Source organism: Solanum lycopersicum, chromosome 8, assembly GCF_036512215.1.
Source record: "Solanum lycopersicum chromosome 8, SLM_r2.1".
Taxonomy (NCBI): Eukaryota; Viridiplantae; Streptophyta; class Magnoliopsida; order Solanales; family Solanaceae; genus Solanum; species Solanum lycopersicum.
This window is the reverse complement of record NC_090807.1, coordinates 874,181-896,990: the sequence shown is the minus strand read 5'-3', so window position 1 is coordinate 896,990 and position 22,810 is coordinate 874,181. Positions and strand designations below refer to the sequence as shown.

General features: G+C 35.9%; 4 protein-coding genes across 5 annotated transcripts; 2 read left to right on the top strand and 2 right to left on the bottom strand.

The window, feature by feature from the left end:
- Positions 1-119: 119 nt before the first annotated feature.
- Positions 120-3,223, bottom strand: LOC101264537 (dolichol-phosphate mannose synthase subunit 2). Of its 2 annotated transcripts, none has more exons than XM_004244355.5 (3): positions 3,111-3,223; positions 793-905; positions 120-568 (listed from the first exon to the last, which is right to left on the bottom strand). In XM_004244355.5, exons 2-3 carry the CDS (start codon positions 880-882, stop codon positions 416-418), a joined length of 243 nt encoding a protein of 80 aa, XP_004244403.1. In that variant the 5' UTR covers positions 883-905; positions 3,111-3,223; the 3' UTR covers positions 120-415. The 2 variants fall into 2 exon arrangements, with proteins under 2 accessions (XP_004244403.1, XP_069143753.1); XM_069287652.1 differs by lacking the exon at positions 3,111-3,223 and adding an exon at positions 1,087-1,209.
- A 1,310-nt stretch (positions 3,224-4,533) lies between these two features.
- LOC101264234 (syntaxin-22-like) lies at positions 4,534-9,950 on the top strand. The gene is made up of 7 exons (XM_004244354.5): positions 4,534-5,140; positions 5,963-6,056; positions 6,307-6,446; positions 6,738-6,812; positions 8,050-8,207; positions 8,287-8,387; positions 9,565-9,950. The coding sequence occupies exons 1-7, from the start codon at positions 4,953-4,955 to the stop codon at positions 9,628-9,630; spliced, it is 822 nt and encodes a 273-aa protein (XP_004244402.1). The 5' UTR covers positions 4,534-4,952; the 3' UTR covers positions 9,631-9,950.
- A 145-nt stretch (positions 9,951-10,095) lies between these two features.
- LOC101263922 (uncharacterized) lies at positions 10,096-16,180 on the bottom strand. The gene is made up of 7 exons (XM_004244353.4): positions 14,260-16,180; positions 13,866-14,055; positions 13,652-13,755; positions 13,415-13,517; positions 12,996-13,294; positions 11,328-11,633; positions 10,096-11,015 (listed from the first exon to the last, which is right to left on the bottom strand). Exons 1-7 carry the CDS (start codon positions 15,667-15,669, stop codon positions 10,665-10,667), a joined length of 2,763 nt encoding a protein of 920 aa, XP_004244401.1. The 5' UTR covers positions 15,670-16,180; the 3' UTR covers positions 10,096-10,664.
- A 1,851-nt stretch (positions 16,181-18,031) lies between these two features.
- Positions 18,032-20,836, top strand: LOC101268592 (uncharacterized). Its single transcript, XM_026032553.2, has 5 exons — positions 18,032-18,060; positions 19,702-19,796; positions 19,875-20,161; positions 20,229-20,395; positions 20,480-20,836. The coding sequence occupies exons 2-5, from the start codon at positions 19,712-19,714 to the stop codon at positions 20,583-20,585; spliced, it is 645 nt and encodes a 214-aa protein (XP_025888338.1). The 5' UTR covers positions 18,032-18,060; positions 19,702-19,711; the 3' UTR covers positions 20,586-20,836.
- The last annotated feature ends 1,974 nt before the right edge of the window (positions 20,837-22,810 follow it).

The following is a 22,810-nucleotide window of genomic DNA, read 5'->3' as shown; positions in this document are numbered from 1 at the left end:
TTTCACCACATTCGTGAGTGAAAAGCATGTGGTGGTGCATACATTCTACCTTCCCTACACCCATCTTATACAATTTTCACTCGTGACGTTCAAAGTAGTAATTGATGATACAATGGTGGTGATCGAAACCAAAAGACTTGTTTCGTATAACTGTCATTGATCAAGGTTTTTTACACTCCTCCAGCTAATAACAAGAGAATAAATCAACCATGTTTTGTTTAATACCTGTGTAGTGAGTAGTGAGTAGTGACTACTACAAAATCATATCGAGAGGTTCCAAATTGTAGTTGACTCGAGAATACAGAAAAAAAAACTATGTGCTCTCCGGCATGGGCTATTCAAAACGAGAAGCACTAAAAAGATGATCAATTATCATGAACTCGATAGAGCAAACAATGGACTTGCCGCAGCTACATCATGCCTTCTTCTTCTTGGACTTGAGCATGACGTATCCAATAAACACGCTCAATAAGCAGATCAGCGCCACTGCAGCATATACAGGAATGAGAATAGCGTATTCTTGTGGTAGAAAATACTTGTGCACGAAATGATCGCTATCAACAAGAGGCTGAAAGGACAAAGCAACATTTGCACATCAATCTCCCGATAAAACTTAGGTTGCAAAGGTCAGCTATGTTGCTCGGACTCTCCAATAATGTCGCCACACCTGTGGTATCCATAAAAAGACGTACTGCTTTTGAAGGATCCAACATGCACATGGCGACATTTTTGAAGAGTCTGAGCAACATAGAAGGTCAGTACAGAATGGGATGGAAGAGAATATGAGCTGACCAGAATGATAACCCAGAAGGTATAATATGTAAAAATGGACAAACTAGTCAATGTTAAAATGAGCCCAACAGCTCTGTCGGCTAACTCCATCGAGACTCCTCTGCTTGTGCCGCCTGTAAAAGAAGAATGTTCTAGTTAAAAACTTATATACCTTACCAGAAGAGGATCAAAACAAAAAAATTGGCCTGGTCACAGGTTTGTCAGTACCATACAAGGTTCAAGGGACTAAAAGGAGAGAAGACAAAGAAAGAAAAACTCGGATGAAAGTGGAACACATTCGGAAGGAGAACTTACCCCCTAAAGAGGTTGTCCCCGATAGAATCTCAGCTCAAGGAGAGATGAAAAAGAAGCAGTAATGAAATAGAGTAACATCAGCAACATAATAAGATAAAGGAAGCCACAGAAATATGTATCATGACCATTTGAAGGAATGTGTTGCATACAATATCTACCCATTTATTCATTCATATGTCTTGACAAAGCGAAAATTCAGAAAGCTACATGAGCAGTTCTCTCAAGTCTCAATGTACTCTTGTTGCACTATCCTGAGTCCTGACCACAAAATGATACAACTTCTCCTTCTCAAGATGTGGATAACGATGCTTTTAACTATGATAACAGCCCGAAGAAAGACAAGGTAATAAACACATCTACCTAAAAAGAACTCCAGGTTATGAGTCCCAAAATGAAGTCATAAGATAGGGGAGTAAGCTTGGCCACATAATTAGGCCCTAATTCTACAGAAAACTCATTTGTTAAGTATAGACACAATATTACAATTTATATATATATGACTTATCTTCACTATTATCTTATTTTGTATTATGATGACATGAGGATTTATGTAGCTGACACAAACTTGTTTGGAACTGTGGACACAATATTATAAATTAACACACGGTTGCTCATTAGAGTTGGTCAATATCTCAGATCTAATAAGACTGACTCTTAGTATTTCCACCCTCAATGAGAACTAAATTTTGCAAGGCCCCATGCTTGCCAAGAAAGAGGAGCTATGTCCTCGCATTCCCAAACAGCAGACAGCACACGTGAATCATACTTTAAAAAATGCTTAAGTTAGTCAAGCTGGAGAACATAAAAAGGAGAACACTTGACACAGAATCATAAGTTCTCGCGGTGTTACGAATGAATAATAACTAATCATTAAAAAATATGGGAAAAGATAAAACTGTTCATCAATTACACAAAGAGAAACAACTTTAGTCACAGATTATTTAATAGCAAAATTATAAAGAAGAAAAAATAATCACCCCCATCTCTCAATTTCTAACCAACTCCACCAGAAACGGTAGGTATATCCATTTCGATAACCAATATCTTTCACCTCTAAGTAAAAATTTCTAAGAACTGCTATTCAGAACTAAAATAAAAAGAAAAGCAGCCACAAAGTAAAAACTCAATATTTCACAATTCGATCCCATAACATATTACCAGATACCCATTCATTTCAACTTGTTTGACTTACATTCGTTTTTAGTTTGTTTAAAAAGGAATGTTCCTTTCCTTTTTTCGCAACTTTTTTATTTTTGACTTTCCATATAGCGTGTTTAAGACCACAAGAAAAAAAAGATATATTCTATCTTTTTTTAGTCTAAGACACAATATTCAAAAGTCTTTTTTACTTTCTTAAACTTCATGCCAAGTTAAAACCAAGCAAATAAATTGAAACGGAGTGAATAAGTTTTTTTGTTCTTCCACTTTCAGGCTATTAGTTATCACTTATCACTGAACTTCCAACAAGGTTCATACAACAAAGACCTTTAGACATGATTTGACTCCAAAAGCTAAAAACTTATACCAGAAAAAGGCTAGAGTTGCAAGAAATATCAGGGTCATGATTGATCTCAAAACTGATATGCCCATTCGTATTCCAACAACAAACTATGCCTCAGTCCCAAACAAGTCGTCCTCAACTATATCAATCCCCACTTCCATTTAGGCTAATTTTATACGAATTCGACCAACAACGACAACATATCAAATGTAATCCCACAAAGTGAAGACTGGGGAGTGTACTGTATTATGTACGCAGACCTTATCCCTAACTCATGCTTGAATTCCAATTACCCTATTCAGAAACTATGGAACATGAATCCATCATCTCAGTTAATGATCAATAAATACTACAAATATCACGAAAAAAAATGGACATTTTGAAGGACACTCAATCAATCAATAAACTCAATAAAATTGGCAATATGACTGTGGGAAATGGAAAAAATTATAAATAAAATCGCAGAAATTCAGAAAAATATTGAGACCCCATTAAAGTAAGAGAAACAACAAACTTAAATCACCTGAAAAGTTCGGTTCTTGGTGTTGAAGATTTCTGCTTTCAGAGCATGAAGATCGCCAATTTCAAAGAAAATGAACTTTGATTGATTTTCAATTTCTTTTTTGCACTTTGCGGTAATTGGACCAAAATATATTGGGCCCAATGTTTACATGGGCCTAAAATTGAGAGTGGGTACCAAAAGAGAGGAAAATCTTTCACTAATAACCACACCATCAACATTATCACAATAATCTTACGAGCGAGGTTTGAAAAAGATAAAATGTATAGACTTAATCATATCTTTTATGGATTAGATAAACTATTTTCGATAGACTGCATTTCGTTTTAAAAAAGTTGCTATCTTTTAGTTTTAAAATTCGCGTGTGACATTCTAAAATAACAATTATGTTACGAGATGAAATACAAAATCAACCATTTTAGGATCATAAAAATCACAAATTTGCTAAATTTAGCAACCTCATAATCAAATTTTAAGATCTCCAATAAGAGGCTTCAATCATCGGTCTGAATTTTCATAATTGTCAAGGTCTAACTTCATATTTGAGTTCTAACGTCTTGATTTTGGTAGCTCAACCTTTTAAATTTTTTGAATATGAAATTGGATTCCACCCGTTTAAATTTTCATAGGTAAAAGTCTTAAGAAGAATAAGAAACGATAATAATATAACACGAACGATCTAAAAATGGTAACTAGCACTTAAAAGTGGTATTTTATTGACTATTTAATTACTATATTAAAATTCATAATAGAACAATTCAAATTCAAATTTATACAAACAACTTAATCCTTGATCTGTCATAGTCCAATATGTTTAACTTGACAAATATTAGAACCCAAATTATATTATTGAAAAGACCAGGACATTATTTGAATAGGCATTCAAGGGTAGGTCATATCAATTAATAAAGTTAGTAAAAAGTAGAACCCAAATTATATTATCTTGTGTCTAGTTACTTTTTCAACCTACTTCTACCTCTCTTCAAACCCTCCACAATTAATCTCTCACACATCCTCGTCTTTATTCTCGTTATTTTCATTTTTTGAAAGTGGACGCTCTCGATCGATCTATACTTCACTCATGTAACCACTAAATAAAACTGATTTTAGTCTTGGTGACATATTCTTGTTGTTGGAAGATCACAAATGTGACTCTCCATTTCACTCACCTGACTCCAATACAATGAGCAACATCCTTATCTGCCTCCCAATTTTTTTAAAACTATATTAATCCAAATACTTGAAGCTTTTTCTCTCACTCACGACTTGCACATCGATTCTCATTTCCACGTTAGATTCAAATGAAGTAGGCGATTATACTATGTTTGAATAGACATAATACATAAACATATCTTACAAAAGTGTTTCTAAGACACATTTATATATTAATTTGAATAATATAAAGGTAAGCTGCCAAGTGGCAACCAGCTGAGCTGAGTCACATCCAAAGGGACAATGAGACCTGCCACACACAAAAGGCAGAATCATTTCCTTTTCCCTTTTCGAAAGCTAAAAAAGATTTCATTTTTACTCGTCTTCTTCATCAAAAATTCAATTTTTCTTTCAAATTCCCCAAAACCAACTTCCATAACTTCATAATCTTGACATATTTGTGATAAAAAATTGATCTTGTTTGTCTCTGTACATATAATTACAGATTTTTGGTTTTTGGGAATTTCACCTGAAAATTTTGGACTTCTCAAAGTTCCCTCAATTTCCTTACAAATTCTCCAAACCCCATTATTCTTATTGTGATCAAGATTTGATTTTATTTATTTCTGTGTATATAACTGTAGATTTTAATTGTTGGGTAGTTGAGATTTTTCGAAGAAATAGAACAAAAGTATGAGTTTTCAGGATTTGGAATCGGGTCGACCTTTGGGGTCTCGTCGGTTCCAGACAAATGGGAAGCAAGACCCGACCCAAGCAGTGGCTTCTGGAATCTTCCAGATCAATACTGCTGTGTCTACGTTTCAGAGGCTAGTGAATACACTTGGAACCCCAAAAGATACACCTGAGCTACGTGATAAGTTGTAAGTGTTCTTTGTCATAAACAATTCAAAGTTTTGTATCAGATTATTTGAATCGCGTGTATGTTAGTTTTAGCTCGTCGAAAGTTCAGAGTTAAGGGGAGTTGATATATGTTGAATTCAAAATGAAATAGTATAATTATGATGATTTATCCAAAAGGAGCTGAAAATGGATATAGTAGATCATGACTAGTTTGGAATAGATTGTTGATTGAGGTCACCTAAATGTGTGGCTTAGTGGTCAATGAAGTCTCCGGTTCTCAATCCCGGTAGAGGCACACCATGGAGTTCGGGTTCTCATTTCTTGTCAGAGGCAAAAACAAAAAGGTGATTGCTTGCTATCTGTCCAAGCTTTGGTGAACATAGCTAGATGGTATGGTGGAAGGTAACAAGTATATCGTGGATTTAGTCTACTGGATATTTAAGGATGGCTGAGCAATTGTTTACTTATCAAATGCTTTCTGGATGGACTGGTGACAAGTGTTGTCTCACTCCTTCCCTGGGAAAAAAGAGGGTTGACATTAGGGGTGGGTTACTAGGAAAATGAAAGGGTGGTGGGGAAAATGCGGAAAATGAAAGGTTGGTGGGGAAAATGCAGTACATTGATTTTGGAAAATGTTGAAATTTGTCTGTTCAATTTTTAGCTAACCTCTACCAGACGCTCCACATTACGGTTTTTCCAATAGTAGTGTTTAGAAGCAGTGTCAAGTGTTCCAACGGAGCTCAAAGATGTTGCCTACCTTTTAGCATGTAGTTAAAAGTAGTAGTTGGCATTTGATCAAACATTTGTTTGGTGGTAACTGTGCTAATTTTGCTCAATTGCAGGCACAAGACAAGGGTTCATATTGGCCAGTTAGTCAAAGATACATCTGCAAAACTTAAGCAAGCAAGTGAAACAGATCATCATGCTGATGTTAGTGTAAGTTCCAAAGAGCTCGATATTTCTCCTCGTCACTTTTGTTGATCTTGATGGGTATGCCCTTTCAGGTCACATATATTTAAAAATACTGTTCATCTTATTTCTTTGTGAGTTTCTTATATACTAAGTTCTCATCTTCTTCTTTTTTGGAAGTGGCCGACTGTCTGAACTCTGATGTTTATTTCCTCATCTTCTTATTCTATCTTTTCTCTTACTTGTATGAATTTAAGTTCATGCTGCTTTTTCTCAGGCTAGCAAGAAAATAACAGATGCTAAACTTGCTAAAGATTTTCAAGCTGTCTTAAAAGAGTTTCAAAAGGCTCAGAGACTTGCAGCAGAGAGGGAGACAGCATATACACCTTTCATTCCCCAAGCCGTTCTTCCTTCTAGGTAATGTTAGCAGCAATGGTCATTTTATGGGACTTCTCTTTTAGTTAACAGAGTTATTGGCATATGAAGAACTACATTAAAAAAAAACTTCTAGTGCTTACTCTAAAGTCTACAGTCCCATTTTTATAGACTTACTGAATCATACCCTTCATCTATATTTGTTGCCCCACATTTTTGCTCATACCCTTCATCTATATTTGTTGCCCCACGTTTTTGCTCATGCCCTTCATCTATATTTGTTCCCCACATTTTTGCTCATACCCTTAACTTGTACCATGTCGTGGTAAGCAGTTACACAGCCAGTGAGGTAGATGTTGCCTCAGATAAGAGTCAGGAACAGCGAGCTCTTCTTGTGGAATCAAGAAGGTGAGTTAGTCTAGTCCTATTACTCTTTTTTTTTTTTTATAATTATTACTAGTTTTTGCGCTTGTGTCTAGATTATCAGTTAGACTTGTTTTATCAGAATTCAGAGATGCATTTAGTTGAAAAACATTGATGGTTGAATTGGTTGCTAAAACTCACCAGCAGGATAGCCATCAATTATAGGCACACAGGGAAATGAAATTCATCTTTGAGTTTGGTCCTTAGACAACTGTTGGGTTAGTGCGAATTAGATAGAGGACTATTTGCTGTGGTACAGAAAAATCAGATAATGAAGATCGGGGCTTAGAGTGTTGGGAAATGACATACCTATGGGCGTTAAGATATTAAATTTATGTGTTGTTACTGTTGTCTTTTGATGAATGATTCCATGCGGTTACTTTTGGAGTTCAAGGGCATTGAGAGAAAGAGTCCATATGGATTCCGAGAGCACCAGCTAAGGTTTGCTTCTTTGTATGGTTGGCAGCTAGGGGCGTGATCTTAACTGTGGTAAATTTATGGAAGAGGAAGATCTATTATCTTTGGTGCTTCATGTGTCAGAGTGCAGGTGAAAATGTTGATCATCTTGTCTTGCACTATAAGGTGGCTAATCGGTTATGGAGGGTGGTCCTCAATTTGTTCTGGATGCAACGGGTGATGCCGGGTACAGTCAAAGAGCCTTTGCAAAGTTGAACTCATAGGAAGGGAAAGAGAAGCTCAAGGGCATAGAGTGTTGATCCTTTAGCAATCATGTGGGTCATTTGGAAAGAGACACATAGGAGGATATTTGATGGGTGGAGCAAGATTTTGTAAATTTTGCATCGGAGAGTTCTATCTCTAGTTACTTTTTGTTGTACTTACAAGGTTCCTATGTTTCTCCATTTGTTTTTAAAAATGATTTACCTTATCAAAAAATTGTGCTAACTATTAAATGTGAATTAATGTATCTTCTATTCTATTGTGAAAAGATGAGGTAGATGTAGTTATTTAGATCTTCATAAAATCCTAGGCATTCATTTGTCCACATCAAACTTGGGAAAGGGAACAGAGCAAGTTGAATTATAATTCACCCTAAATACGAGCACTGACATGAAAATTCATTTGTTTCCATGGAACAATAAATTGAAAACTCACATTTCTTGGCCATCTTTTGAAGTTGCATTGACATCTGTCTAGCATCTTTAAGATATTTATCTTCACTTCTGATCTGGTTGTTTTGTGTTCCATGTGCCCCTTGCTTCAGACAGGATGTTTTGTATTTAGACAATGAGATTGCTTTTAATGAAGCTATTATCGAGGAAAGAGATCTTGGAATACAAGAAGTACAACAACAGATTGGTGAAGTGAATGAGATTTTCAAGGATCTCGCGGTGCTTGTTCACGAGCAAGGAACTATGATTGGTAAATCACTTCCCTTTGTTTTTAACTTTCAAATCTTTAGAGGACATTATTTGACATATAGGATTCTCTTTTTTCTTAGATGATATCGGCTCCAACATTGAGAATTCTCATGCTGCTACTGCACTGGGGAGATCGCAACTGGCTAAAGCTGCAAAGACCCAAAGATCAAATTCATCTCTGGTACTTCCTTACTTAAACAAATTCTCCCTGAACATAAATCTGGCTCAGTTTTATTCTGCCTATATTCCATTTGAAATTGTATGTTAAGACTCTTGAATCTTCGAGAATTTAGATGTGGACGATCGGACCTGCCATAGCACTAAGGTGCTGCATTTTGCAAGCTATGACTAATTGGTAACTAGATGTTCTAGTTACAGCATGGTTTAATAGAAACGGAGAGTAGTTACGCCAATCTGCTGCTACTTTGACCAAAATAAATAACGCTGCTACTTGCTTCTGGGCACGGTTGTGGTACCAAAGTTGAAGTGCCATTATGAGGCAGTTGTGGGTGGAAATTTTCATGAATCATAACGATAAATCAAGTCATGCGATTAGTTTCATAGGTTTGGTTTAGTGACAGTATGATGAGAAATTTGGCGAGGTTGGATTTTTCATCTTAGGAGTGGGACAATTTACGATGTGCTGAAGGTGGGCAGAGACGGATCCAAATTCATTCTTGAAAGTTCTTACACTGCCTCACTGCACTTCTAAACTTATGGGTTCAAATATAATAATTAACCATAATTTAATGAAAATAGTGGCTTCAACACCGGCTACCACTATTGAACAAGCGAGTCATCGGCTCGAGCCCCCAGGAAAGAAAATGATTGCCTTTGAAGAAAAAAAGTGAACTCGCTAGGCCTTCAGAATAAAGACGATTCTTTTTATGCTTCAAACGATAAAACCTAGTGGTCAATTAAGTGGGTTAAGAACCATGAGGTTTCAAGTTAAGACTCCAGTAGATACAAGGTGATTTGTTCCCACAAGCCTTGGTGGGACAGAGTTCCCCGATACCTGTGCTGGTGGATATAGCAGGTACCTGTGGAATTAATGAAGGTGCTCACAAGCTTGTCCGGAAACCACGGTTATTAGAACAACATATAGTGGGTCGAGATGAACACACATCCAAGAGACTACATCTGTCTCTGGAAGTGGGGTTAATTCTAAAGCCCTTTTGGATGATGTTGAATCTTTCAACCTCATCATTTTCCCTATCAAATGTAGGTGGAAATATAATTACTAACATTCATGACTCGCCACTTTATACACACGATTCATAAATCTTTCCATCTTATATTTCCTTGCAGTGCACATATATCGTCAAATATAATTTCTTAACGGATTTTCTTTTCTGCAGACCTGCTTGCTTCTGGTGATATTTGGGATCATACTTCTAATTGTGATCATAGTACTTGCTGTATGATCAAACGATTTTGATATGGGAGAAAGAGTATCCTAAACTCTTTATCAATGGAATTGACCATGTTCTTAAGGCACCATAAAGTATGCTTGTGGTGTGATCCATGAATCTTTTAGGCACACCAGAAAAGTTGTGCAATTGTGACGTGAAGTTTCATATGCTGTGTGGTGGCGTGGGGGTGGAGGTTTGTCTGCTATGTTTGCAATTGGTGTTGCTGCCATGTTGATGGCTGGTTTGTTGATAAAATTTGATTCTTAAGTTTCTTGCATGATAAAACGACTCTAGTCCACAACTTATTCATGATATAAGCTGTCATTTACAAAGCTGCTGCCTATTTAGTTACAATTTTTGTTTCCATTCTGGAATAATTAACTTATCATATGTATGAGCTTGGCTTCAATGCCTCCTGTTTCTTTTACAGAACAATTAAAAATAGTTTGAATTTTCAGGTTTCCAAGCAATATAAGGTTCCCCTAAACTTCCCTTTATTGGTGAATAATTGTACTCATAAAAAACACAAATCTAGTGGTGGGATCCTGAACAACTGAGCAAAAGATACCCCTCCTCAAGTCTTTAGAGAGGCATTCCTGTAAAGCAAAATAACAAGATACAATCTTAGAACTAAGCTCTGCTTCCCTTCAAAACATCTCCACTTCCTTACACTCCAAATCATCCACCAGATACAAGCTGAAATAGCGTACCACTCGCTTATTCTTACTTTGTCCAGTGCTACACAGAGTTTAGAATGGTGTAATAGGACAGTGCAAAAAGAGACAAATAAGAGTTTCAGGATGGTTGCCCACGTAAATAACAATCCAAGAGAAACGCGCTTCAATTCTATGAGGAGCTCATGACTTCCTGAGGCCATGGTTTGAGATGTTGATCGTCCTTTTCCAAGATTTTACACAAAACTCGCCTTGGTTGCAGTCTTAATATTCATATTTCTTCTATAATTGAGTCCCCATCAACTCTAGAATTTGAAGACAATGCCCAATCGTACAATTTGGGAATTTGTTCTTCGAAGATACATGGCTCGTCTATCTTCTCCTCCTCCTCCGCTTCCTTGGACTATCATCACTTTCACTATCACTGTCGTCAGAACTGGTTGATGATGATTCAGATCCTGAAGATTCTGAACCAGAACTCCCAGACTCATCATCCGATTCAGAAATGGGCTTTTGTTGTTGCATTATAAGCCTTGGCATGTTCTTTAGATAGTCTCGTAGATTTTCAGTAATTCCACCAAGACCAATGGAAGTGAAAAAGTTGATAGCAAACCTTGTATTCTTGGGATTGTCCTTTGGGAAAATAGAGTCGAGAGAATCTTGCATGGTTGGGTCGTTTAGACGCTCATTCAACAAGCGGATACCAAGGTGCTCCGACATTTCCTGCATATATCACACATTTTTTAGTGAATTTGAAGCTAATGGAACAAATATGTGATACTACTGCAAATGAATGTCTACTATACATCCCCAGCCTGCCTGTAAAAAAACAAGGGAAAAAACTGATATGCTTGGACAGATGCAACTTTTGACATAAAATAAATATTCAGAAACAACTATTGATCCTGTTCATACTAAAGAGAGTTCTAAAAAAGTAAAGATAAAGCTAGTTTTCTTTTTGATGAGTACAAAGATACAGTTAGCTGTAACATGTCTGAAAGAAACAAAGAGTATTAGAGATCAAAGTAAATGAACCTGGAATAGGATTTTAATAAATATACGAGAAGAGGAGGTTGTGTCCTCCTCAGTCAGCCGTATATAAGCCAAAGCATGCCAAGGAAGAGCATCAGTGCCGAGCAAATGAGCAAAAAACTTGGCGACATTACGAAGTTTATTAGTTTCGAGCCGGTGGATCATGGAGTACTGCTGCACAAAGCATTTCTCAAAGTTTTCTTGATGGATTTTGTTAATCATGCAAAATCGCTGTCCCAGTAGTCCATAGTAACGAAGATAAGTCCTCTCCTGACTGCAGCACTCCAATAACATTATGCACAATTCCATCTGCATGGATCAAATAAATATCAATCAGTTTTCTTTTCTTTTTCACAGTTTCTCAAAAAGTTATTAATTAATACAAGAACGATTAACTGCCACAGGACAGAATGATTACAGTACCCCCACATGCACGCACACACAAATGCACAACCAGAAATGTACAACACCACACTCAGTTCACTTTAAGAAGTCTCCATCTCCTAGAGAAACCAGTACAAATACCAGGCTACCAAAATCTGTTACTTGCTGACAAAAGAATAGTCATACTAATGTTGAATCTATCCAGTCCTAAAATATTTTACCATAATCTAATCTTTCCCTGACATTGAGACTTTAGAGTGAAGTAATCTAAGAGAATGTGTTCCTTTTTCTTTTCTTTTTCTCTCTTTTTCAGGCATAACTGAAATACTTAGTTGAAGATTAGGTGGAGTACTCTTTATCAAAACGAAATTGGTGTACTAATTACTAGCCTCAAACCACATATTAATATATTAAACCAACAAAGGTGTAGATGTCCAGTATTATTTCTTTTTAACTAATGTGACTGAAGTTCTGGTACCTCTAGACTCCAGTACATCAAGCAAAAGCATCAATATACAAAAAATAGATGAAGAAGTGTACTCTTGATCTAATAAGTAGAACTGTCAACCCCTTCAAAAGCCTACATTCTTTTCTATAACATTCCCGGAGCAGACACAAAGGTTCGACCCATATTCTGTTGTGATGGATGTTCCAAGAGAACTACTATTTGCTGGGAAGAACCTGATAGACGCCAGAAGTGAAATAAAAGATGCCACTAGTCCAAAGAAACAGTGAAGTAGCAGGTGACTTGTGTCCTCCTATGATAGTTACAAATGAAGCATGCGTTAATTAATTCCGCAATTTATCAATGTTAGAAATTGCATTGTGGGCTACATGAATCTCCACCTGCATGGACCACAAGGTAAGCCAATTACATGTTACCCTACGTCCATGTCCATCTGATTCCTCAACCATCAGTTTAACGGAACATGAGAAATATGGTTTACGGGATGCATGACAGAATGATAATGCCTCTATCCATGAAAAATACGAGGAGAAGTCAGATTCAATGGAAGCTCATGTTTTGGTTATTTCTACTCTTATTTTGTATCCAGAAACTAAGTTTTCCTACACCTTTTTCAATCTTCAATTACGTTTTCCTTTTTAACTTATAGCCCTTTATATATAATGTTTAACAAATCAAAGGTGACATTACTATCTTTTGAAACTCAAAGCACATGCAAATATATGGGCATGTCAATCCATATAAGCATGCACACAGTTTCACGAAGGACATGACTCAACAGTAGCAGAACAACACAAAATATAAGAGATCATGATACCAACCTCCTGACCAGGCTCTAGTTTGATTTTCAACAGCTTATGCCCTGCTTCTTCAAAGTCAACGCTAGACATAATAGTAAGGTAAATCGTTCTCCGAAGGTTGATTAAGTTTGTCTCTGTTTCGTCCTTTATTTGCATTTGCTCCTCATCTTCTTCTTCAGACTCTTCATCTTTATTGTCATCTTCATCCTCTGATTCGGCATCAGAGTCTCCTTCTTCAGATTCATCACCAAGTATTGCCTTCTTTAATTCTTCATACTTTCTTTCGTTCTCTAGGAAATTAGGATTCGGCTTGAAAATATCTGAGCATGCAACGCAAACATAAAAATTGATATTCCATATAGTTGCTCCACGAAACAAAATATCTAGTAGCCTCCAAAATCCGTTTTAATATTTTTACTATAAAATCGATCATGACATACCTAAAGTAATTTCTGGATCTATTGTATCTGAAAGAGAGACTTCATGTGTTAATTGATCTTCCTGCTCAACAAGGTCAAGTTCTGGACGCACAGCTTGGTAACCCTGAGTAGGATGCATGTAAGGGATCTAATATTCTTGCTTTGATAAGTAAGGGATAAAATATAATCTTGCCTCAGAGAACAATAAATTATCGAGTAGTATTTCTTACTAAAAAAACAATTAAAAAGCAAACTCACCTGAAATTTTGCTTTACGCAATGCAAATAGGCTTTCAATCAAGAACTGAACACGTCTATCTATTTCTCCTTCATGAAGTATACCACGGAACCGCTCAAAGATTCCTATTTAAAAGGAGAAAGGTATTAACATGGCAACCAAAGCAAAATCTTTATATAAATAACGAAAATATAAGTCGTGAATATTCTATAACAAACTTCCAATGCGTACTCACCATGTAATCCTCGTGGACAGAGGTCCTGAAGCATTGAACCACATTCTGTAACAAAACCAACTGCAACCTCAACACTATCATCAGTAGGTTTCTCCAACAAAACCGTGAGTAGTTCAAGAGCAATAAGCTCGTGGACGATTTGTTGGTTCACAAGGTGAGCAATAAATTTGACAGCTGCTAACAGCTGAGGCTGCAAGCATGAAAAATTATGGGCAAGAAAAATTATGACAAGATTTTTTTGTCCAGCCAAGGTTATGAACAGATTCGGACTGCATTGAAGTAATTAGACTAACCGCACTACTAGAGATACAAACCTTATCATTTGTAGAAGAACAATACAGTATGTTGCACAAATAAAAAATGTACTGCAAGCACGAAAGCAAGAGATACGAACCTTATCATTACGTTTATAAGCTCTTTGCAGCTGCAGTATGATCCTTCTTAACAAAAGATCACCCACTTCAGGGAACTTGGTATTAACGACTGCAACCAAAGCAGCAAACACACCAGTAAAACCCGGAGAAGCTATTTGGGACTTCATACAGGATCTACAAAACAAACCCCTCCCTCGAATTAAATTCTCTGCGAATAATTCTGGAATAATGTTTTTGAGGTTTGCTGCATTAACTTTATTCACCAGTCCATTGATACTCTTTCTCAGAGCATCCCAAGTCATCCTCTGGTACTCAACACTGCTCTTGTCCTGAACGTCCTTCATCATCCTAGCCAATTTGAATGGTGGAATGTACACTCCCCCACTCCTGCCCAATTTTGTTGTATCGACATTCAAATTAACATCTTGCTTTTGCACCTTGGAAACCTCACTGGCTTTCAGAGCCCCATCTTCTTGGGTATTATCTTCCCTATTATTGTCTTTTCCATGTTTATCAGCCCCAATCCTTTGCCTTGTATCCTTTGTATCATTGGCATCACCATCATCCTTCTTTTCTCTTTCTATATTCCTACTCTTCTCTTTCCTATCCCCTTCTCTACCGTCATTATACCGATCAACCCTACCCTCCCTTCTCTTTTGCACCTTTTCATCATCAGACTCCCGTTGCTTTTTCTCCCTCCAATCATCTCCATTGTTTCGACTCCTCTCCTTCCTATCGTTTCTTTCATCTCCATTCCTTCGACTCCTCTCCTTTCTATCGTCCTTTACATCATCAGCTTCACTTTCATGTCTACGTTTCCTCTTACTTCTATCATCTCTTTCAACGTCCTCATCAACTTGGCTTACATTTTTTGCGCTTTCCTTCCTACCATCCCTCCTTTCATCATCTTCTTCACTTCCATCCTTTGGTCTCCTCTGTCTTCTGTCATCCCTTCCAGCATCATCTTCACGGTCATTTCTTAGTCTTCTCTCCCTCCTATCATCCTTCTCATCAGCATCTACCTGTTCACTTTTTCTCCTCCTCTCCCTCGTTTTATCTCTGTCACCTTCATCTTCTTCTTCTTCTTCTTGCTCTTCTTTTAGCCTCCTATAACCCTTTTCAGCACTATCTTCACGTTCATCTATTTGACTCTTCCGCTTCAAATCATCATCGCTATCATCCCTAGTTCCACGTTCAGTTCTTCGCCTCGACAACCTCCTATCATCCCTTCCATTATTACCACCACCACCACCATCATCATCATCATCACCACGTTCATGTTCAATTGTTCGCCTCCTCGCCCTCCTATCACCTCTTCCGCCATCATCATCCGAGCTGCTTCTATCCCTATATCGTTGCCGCTCAACTTTCTTCACATCCTCATCGTTCCTTCTCCTACAATGTCTATTGTCACTCAAATCCTTCTCCATAAGCTCAACTTGTGCTTCCAATCACAAAATTCAATAATCAATTATCTAAAGCGCACAACGATGTCTACATACAGTAATAGATGAATTCCAGGAACACTTCCACTACAACAAACGCCGGAATCTATGTGAAGAAAACGGGACCTTTAGCCTCGCCGGCGCCGGCGAAAGTTCCCGATTTGGATTTGGAATTGAGAAAAAACAGAGAGAAGAATTCGGGTAGGGGAAGAGGTGGATATTTTACCAAGCCCGATATTCAGATCCGCTATGGATTTTTTTTCACTATTTTTTTTAAAAAAAAACAATTAAATTGAATAAAAAGCAATATACGATTTAGAATATATTTAACTCTAATTTCTAAATATTAAAATTAACATAATTTGGTTGAAACAATATCCATGTTATGATTCATATTTGCCAAAAAGTACGCTGACTTTCTATAAATGTTAATATATCTAGTAATCTAGAATTTCGTGTCTTTGTTTTTGAAGGGGCATGTATGCAATGCAATGCATGGCATAGTACATTTTATTTTGGCTTAAGTCTTGTGCAATCACTTAAAAAGTTGTCCGCAAAATTCGCTTAGACACCTTAACTCATCCATATGTCGATTGAACACCTTATTTGTTCAAAAATCATTTTTATTAAACACAAAATGCTGACATGGCAAAAAATGTGTAGTACACTTTCTTTGAGCGCGTTAAGTTATGAAAAATAATATATTTTCTTTTTTTTCCATTAACTTTTACACCTAATTTAATTTTTTAAAAAAAATAACAAAAAAAAAAGAAGAAAAACATACATCTTCTTCCCCAATATTGCTGCAACTATTCTTCCACCATTTTCATAATCTTTTTACATACGCTACCCACCACCACCTCCACCTCTCTCTTTCTCTCACCCTCTATCGTTCTTCTTCTGCTTTTTCTTTTTCTTTCTTATGTTGATTTATGTTTCAAATATCTTGACGAAGTCCTATTAATTATGATGAAAAAAGATATGAATAGATTTTTTTTGGACAAAAACTTGTTATTATTATTTTTCAATTTTAACAAATCTTATTTAATGATTAAGAAAAAGTGTGATTGGAAGAAATACCATTTCCAATATTGAATTAGATTCAAGGAGAGGGATAGGTGGGTTGATCGGAAAGAAAACATATAATTTCAAATTAAAAGGAAACATGTCAAAGTGAAAATGGTTATTCGAAACATGATTCGATTTTGTGTCTTTTGGTAAAAAAATGTGGAATTTAAAGTTGGGGTTGGGTGGGAGTGGTTCTGGGAAGAAGAAGAAGAAAAGGGAAGGTTGCTCTTTTTTAATTTTTTTTTTCTCAAAAAATAGTTTTTATTTATTTAATTGTGTTTTTCTGGGCCCAATGCCAGATGTCTCTTTTTTATTAGCTACCATGCCATGTCAGCTGTGAGTGTATGACACACCATCTTTATTTTTAGTTGATTGTCAAAATATGTTCGATAGGTATTTTTTTAAACTAAAAAAGGTGTTCAATTGAAACAAGTCTAAGATAAGGTGCCTAAATGAAATATGTGGACAACTTTAAGTGGCTGTAGATGACTTAAGCCTTTTATTTTCACTGTATATAAAGTTCAATGCATAGCTAAGTATGTATTTTTCTTTGAAAGTTAATTTTCAGTAATTTTGAAATTAAAAATAAAAAATAGGGGTACTTACTTTTAATATTCTTTTAAATTATTTTTACAATATTTAAATACTCTTAAGAGCTGATAATTACTAAAAGTCAATTTAAACGGACATTTATATTATTAGCAAGATGAATCTCTTTTATGTCGTCTTTTATATTTCCTTGACTAATAGAAATAAAAATACTCGTTTTAATTTCTAAAAATCCTACGCACGAAAATATGCATGATATTATTGTTTTCTAATTTCTACTTGTTAAATCTTACACGATACTTATCTCCGTTAATTAAATAACGGTGGTTATTGTAGTAAATCATAGTAGTTTGATTAATTAAGTACATATTTCCATTCAAATTTATATATGATATAAAATGCAAATAATTTTTTTTTTATAATTTAGCGGCTAGCTTCATTATCATTCTCATAAAATCTTTTTGTAAAACTACTTTTCCATGCTATATATATGTCATAATATATAGTACTTTATATTAGTGAAATTTATAAGTAAGGATTTAGAGTGGATGGTGATTGGTATTTATCTAGTTTTTTTATCTTTCTATTTTGTGTAATTTCATAAATGAGTGAAAAAACGATAACAAACAATGCGGTTATGAAACTGATTTGATTCTGAGATCGGTAAGTCCATTTCCAGTACGTACCAGTATATAATGAACATTCTTTTTTTTTTATCACAACCAAGAAACACTCATTTTCCATTTTTGGCCGTTCAAAGTGAGTGCTTTATTCATCATTTTCTTTGCTTGGATTTTATGAATGTATGTGTTTGAGTTAGTAAAAATTTTCATTTTTTTTTGTTAACAGATCTCCTGCTTAGTGTTTCTTCTGATCCAAGTTAGTGATTGTAGCTTTAGTTTGTGTCAGAAATACGATAATCCAATTTAATGTGCAAGTACTCTTGATCATGCATGTCGAAAATGAGTTTTAACTTCTGTTAAATGTAATACTTCTCTAATATGGAAAATCTTGAGAAATTTCTTAGACCCTTTTCATTTTCTAGATTATTAGATAAACTATTGGTTCTAGTTTGATGTTCCTGAAAATTAGCTAGCTAGGGAACATACTTCATTTCTTGTTTAAGAACTTCTGAATCTTTGTTGAGAAGATATTGGTAAAATGTTGAAAACCCCAAATAAAGTTGAATTTGTGAACCTACTTCATGGATTTTACTGTTCAAGCTTAGCTCCTTTAACTCTGTAAATCCCCAGAAGGTTGGTAACGACATTGTGTTTGCAGCTCATAAATCTACATGGGCTTGTTGTTGCACAACAAGTTTCAGAGGCCGGACTATCTTTTTTCTCAAATTGATATGGCTCAATAACTATAGTGTTAGGGTGGATGAAATGGACTGCCTTGATGAGGTCTTGTTGTTTATGTTCATGACGATAGAACTAAAAAATCTTGATATAGAACTTATGGAGGGGTGGGTTGACAAGGTACATTTCAAGTCCAAAATGATGCAGAAATACTTACTAAAGGGTACTGTTAAATTCCTGATTTGCACTGATAGTGTGTCTTTTCATTTATTGAACCAGTAGTTCTTCGATGCAATGGACTTCACTAGTTGTCTTAATCAATAGGATAACCCATATATATCAAGTAGCTTATGGCATATTTCCGGAACAAACATCCCCTCGATACCAGTAAGATGCATGCTCTTCATGGAGCTGAAGTAGAGAAATAGAGAAGTCCCAACTTTTTACATGACATGCCACTTGAAGAAACCTATCTCCCTTGTAGCTGGTTCGCTTGAGTCACTTTTGTGTAATCCAAATGGGAAGCTCCCTTCTCATAATACCTTTTAGTATCTTGGTTCTAAGAAAAACCGTCACATGTTTGTGGACCAGAAAAGTCTTTTGATGATTGACTTATATGCTCCTAGAAGGTTTTTCGATGCCTTTTTGGATCCAGAACCTTGTTATTTATTCGGTTGTTTCTTCCTAAATTATGTTTTTCGGGCTGTCCCTCCCACTCATGTTTCAAATACTTCAAGAACATAGATACTGCTCTTTTTGTTGTTTCAAGTAATTGACATCTTCCCAACTGTTTCCATTTCCTTCTTATTAAGCTTAGGACCTTAAAAGTAAATACTCCCTTGTAGCATGATGAGAACAGTAGTACATACTGGTTTATAGATCGAGCAACACTATAATTATATATGGTGATATAACAGTTTTTGCAGGAAGAATGTCCAGTGGAATGAGAAACCTTTTTACTTTTTTTATAATGTTTATGTATGAATTGAAGAACTTGTATGTTCACGCAAGTAAAATTGCAAGTTTTCTAGTCTATCTCTATTTCTGATAGACTATTCATTTGTGTGTTGTTTGATGATTTCCTTTTATGTTTTTGTAGTCTATAACATATGGCAGGTGATTTTGGGTTTAGTTTAAGAAATGAGCCTACTCAAATACTTCTCCCATATATTCATAATAATCGTAATGGCATGCGTAAGTATATTAATATTACTGTAGTATATTTTTCACTAGGATATGAATTTAACTTCATTTTCTATTTCAATTTTGAAGATATCTGCTATGCTTATAGTACAACGGAAGCAGTATCCGCTTTGTTTGCGGTAGACTACAACTCAACTCCGGTTGAATTGTCTACCCAACAAATTGCTGACCAAATGCCGAGAAGTTTTAACTATGCACAGCAAGGTCGAAAAAGGAATGCAACTCTTGGATGTTACTTTGGCTCTCATGTCGATGCTCTCTATTATGCAAGGAACTTTGGGTTGTATGAAGCCACGACTTATCCCAAGAGAAACACTAGTTGGGACATTAATTTTCCTGACCCGCTCCCAAATGAGGTTGGCTACAAATATATAGAAAACTAGATTGATTATTTATTTTTGGCTAACACATGCATGGTAGCAGGTAAAATATAAAATTGGGGAGGTCGTTCGAGTGCGTACGGAGAATATTGCTGCAAAATGGCAAAGAGTGGGTTTTGAGGACTTGGTGACCGATGAGCAAATTAATCAAGTATTGCGACATCAACCTATGGTTGGGGCAATCAGAGTGCCATGGATTTCAAAGGAGAGGTATATAGGTATATTGTAAAGTTAGTTTATTCCAACATTACCCTAATTATATTTTGATAGTTTGCTTTCTGTTATTGTACCTAGGAAGTTTATATGGGAGTTGTTGAAGATGAGGCTACTGTTGAAAACCCTACTGATGTTGAAGATGGGGCTGCTGTTCGGATCCATAGTGAAGCACATTCAGTACTGATAACAGGATGGGGAATTAAAAATGGAGTTGAATACTATGAAGTTAAAAATCATTGGGGCGATGAATGGGGTGATCATGGCTATGCTAAAGTGAGAAGAGACTTGGTATATAGATTGGCTTATCCCCGAGGTATTGTCCAATTGGGCAATGTTGTTAAAAAAAAGAAAAAATAAAAACAGAAAGCCCAGAGATGTGTTTGTTTTAGACAGAACCAAAGTATTTTTTTTTTCAACCTTATTTCTATGTTTTTGTTGTGGATTGTCAACTTCATTTAGAAGTTTATCAACTGATTTAGTAATTCTTTATCTCTTATTTTGAGTTTGTGATTTATTTCTTAGTGTTTCTGTCTGATTCTTGAAATTAAGATCAATATTGCGCGAAATCTTATGTTTGGCTTGCAATTATAGTGTTAGGTGTATATTTACACCACAATATACGATATTTTTTTATAAAATTATTTTTTCCCTTTCTCTAAGTCGCGTAATTTTGTATTATGTTCGTCAAGTGTTGTATTTCTGTTCTTCCTAGTATTATGTTCATACAGAAGCTGCTAATTTGCTACCCTGTTGTATTTATGTTCATAGAGAAGCTAAGTAGTGTGTTTATTGTGTTAGTTTGCTATTATGTTGTATTTTGTTCGTTTTTAAGTACTGTTTTATTTTTTGGATTGCCCTTAGGTTAGAGTTTGTCTATAATTGCTATTCTGTTTTTTTATACAAGTAGTATCCAACCATTTGGAATCATACCAACCTAAAACACATGCATTGAAAGTAACTATACCTTCATTGAGGTTCTTCGTCACAAATTAGGAAAAATTTTAGGGGACTCTATGGGTGGAAGAACCCATATATGAAGAGATAAACATAAATTAAATAAATCCCTAGTCAATGGAGCCTTTGATCTTGACCTTAGCTTCAACCCTAGCTTCTTCTTTAATAGAGGTTCTTTTTTGAGAGGGAAATATTTGAGAGGGAGTGATTTTGGGTTTTGAATTGCGTCTAATATAAAGTGACTTAAAACTAAGGATTAAATACTTAAAATAGTTTAAATAGGTTAATAAAATACATAGAAAAAACGACCCCACTTAAACCTAGTTGCATAGGATTTTACCCAATTGTCTCCCAACTTGGCAGTCCCGTCCCAAGCACTACGACCACTTTGACGACCAGGGCACTACAGTCTGTGGTGGTCCCAGATGTCCATGGACCATTATCCCCTCCAACCTTTTTTGTCCCTCAACCACCCCAAAACTCTAAGGCACCTTCACGAGTACTTTGACGGGTCGTGGTCAAGCCAACGGCTGGTGAAGTGCCTCGTGGACTTGGAGTAGTGTCTAGGCCTTTTGTTCTGACCTTTTAAGTGCCTAAGGCATATTCAAGGACCCCTTTACGGACCGTGGTCCACATCACTGGTCTTGAAGGTGGTTGTGAACTCTTAGGCAGTGGCTGCTAAGGTTGGACAACCTAATTGGCCCTTTGGCTTGGGCTTGCCCTTTTGCCTTGGTGGCTACCCTTCCCCTGAACTACCAAACACCTATAGGTCATCTAGTATACTATATATAATGCCTACATTGATATCAACCATTAAACCCCTCATTCACAACACAGTAAGTCTCATACACGACAATATTTCACTACGTCAAACCTTAGAATCCTAACTAGTGACTCTAGTTTGGTCTTCTAGTATCCGGGGTACAACAATGTCTTCTCCTTGGGAACATTCATCCTCGAATAAACTTTCTAAACATTCGTCATCGAGTATGCATTATTTCTAAATGCATACACCCAACCAAGGAAGCTTTAATTTCAATCTAGACATACCTAATGCAACTCAAAATGCATGCATGGAACATATTACTCATTTCCAAGGAGGAACTAATATCTCCTAGTTGTAACATGCTCAACATAAATTCATGGAGCCTAAAAATTGCACATTGACTCAAGTATGCTACAACAAGAGGCAACACAATGCAATTAGGTCAATTCTAACAAGACCTTCACAACTTCATAAGCATACATATATAGATCATAGTAACACATAATCATGTAAAGTCTTTATGGAATAGACACACTATCTACCCTTGGGAGCAAGCCCACACATGTTTTTCTAAACATCAATCATATCAAGTACAATATTAAGTCCATCATAGCAAGTCATTAAAGACAAGAAATCTGAAAATTTTCTATAACATACAAGAAGCACATATGAGAAAGGGACATAAGAAA

Bases quoted from the DNA above. Each gene is read 5' to 3' on its own strand.
- LOC101263922 (XM_004244353.4), bottom strand. From the start codon at position 15,669: ATGGAGAAGGATTTGAGTGACAATAGACATTGTAGGAGAAGGAACGAT. The intron at 14,056-14,259 runs GTTCGTATCTCT...TCATGCTTGCAG, and splicing joins CTTATAAACGTAATGATAAG to CCTCAGCTGTTAGCAGCTGT. The intron at 13,295-13,414 runs GTATGTCATGAT...TTGCATGCTCAG, and splicing joins AGATCCAGAAATTACTTTAG to ATATTTTCAAGCCGAATCCT.
- LOC101264234 (XM_004244354.5), top strand. From the start codon at position 4,953: ATGAGTTTTCAGGATTTGGAATCGGGTCGACCTTTGGGGTCTCGTCGG. The intron at 5,141-5,962 runs GTAAGTGTTCTT...GCTCAATTGCAG, and splicing joins CCTGAGCTACGTGATAAGTT to GCACAAGACAAGGGTTCATA. The intron at 8,208-8,286 runs GTAAATCACTTC...CTTTTTTCTTAG, and splicing joins CGAGCAAGGAACTATGATTG to ATGATATCGGCTCCAACATT.
- LOC101268592 (XM_026032553.2), top strand. From the start codon at position 19,712: ATGGCAGGTGATTTTGGGTTTAGTTTAAGAAATGAGCCTACTCAAATA. The intron at 19,797-19,874 runs GTAAGTATATTA...TCAATTTTGAAG, and splicing joins TAATAATCGTAATGGCATGC to ATATCTGCTATGCTTATAGT. The intron at 20,396-20,479 runs GTATATAGGTAT...TATTGTACCTAG, and splicing joins CCATGGATTTCAAAGGAGAG to GAAGTTTATATGGGAGTTGT.
- LOC101264537 (XM_004244355.5), bottom strand. From the start codon at position 882: ATGGAGTTAGCCGACAGAGCTGTTGGGCTCATTTTAACATTGACTAGT. The intron at 569-792 runs GTCAGCTCATAT...TTGTCCTTTCAG, and splicing joins CCTTCTGGGTTATCATTCTG to CCTCTTGTTGATAGCGATCA.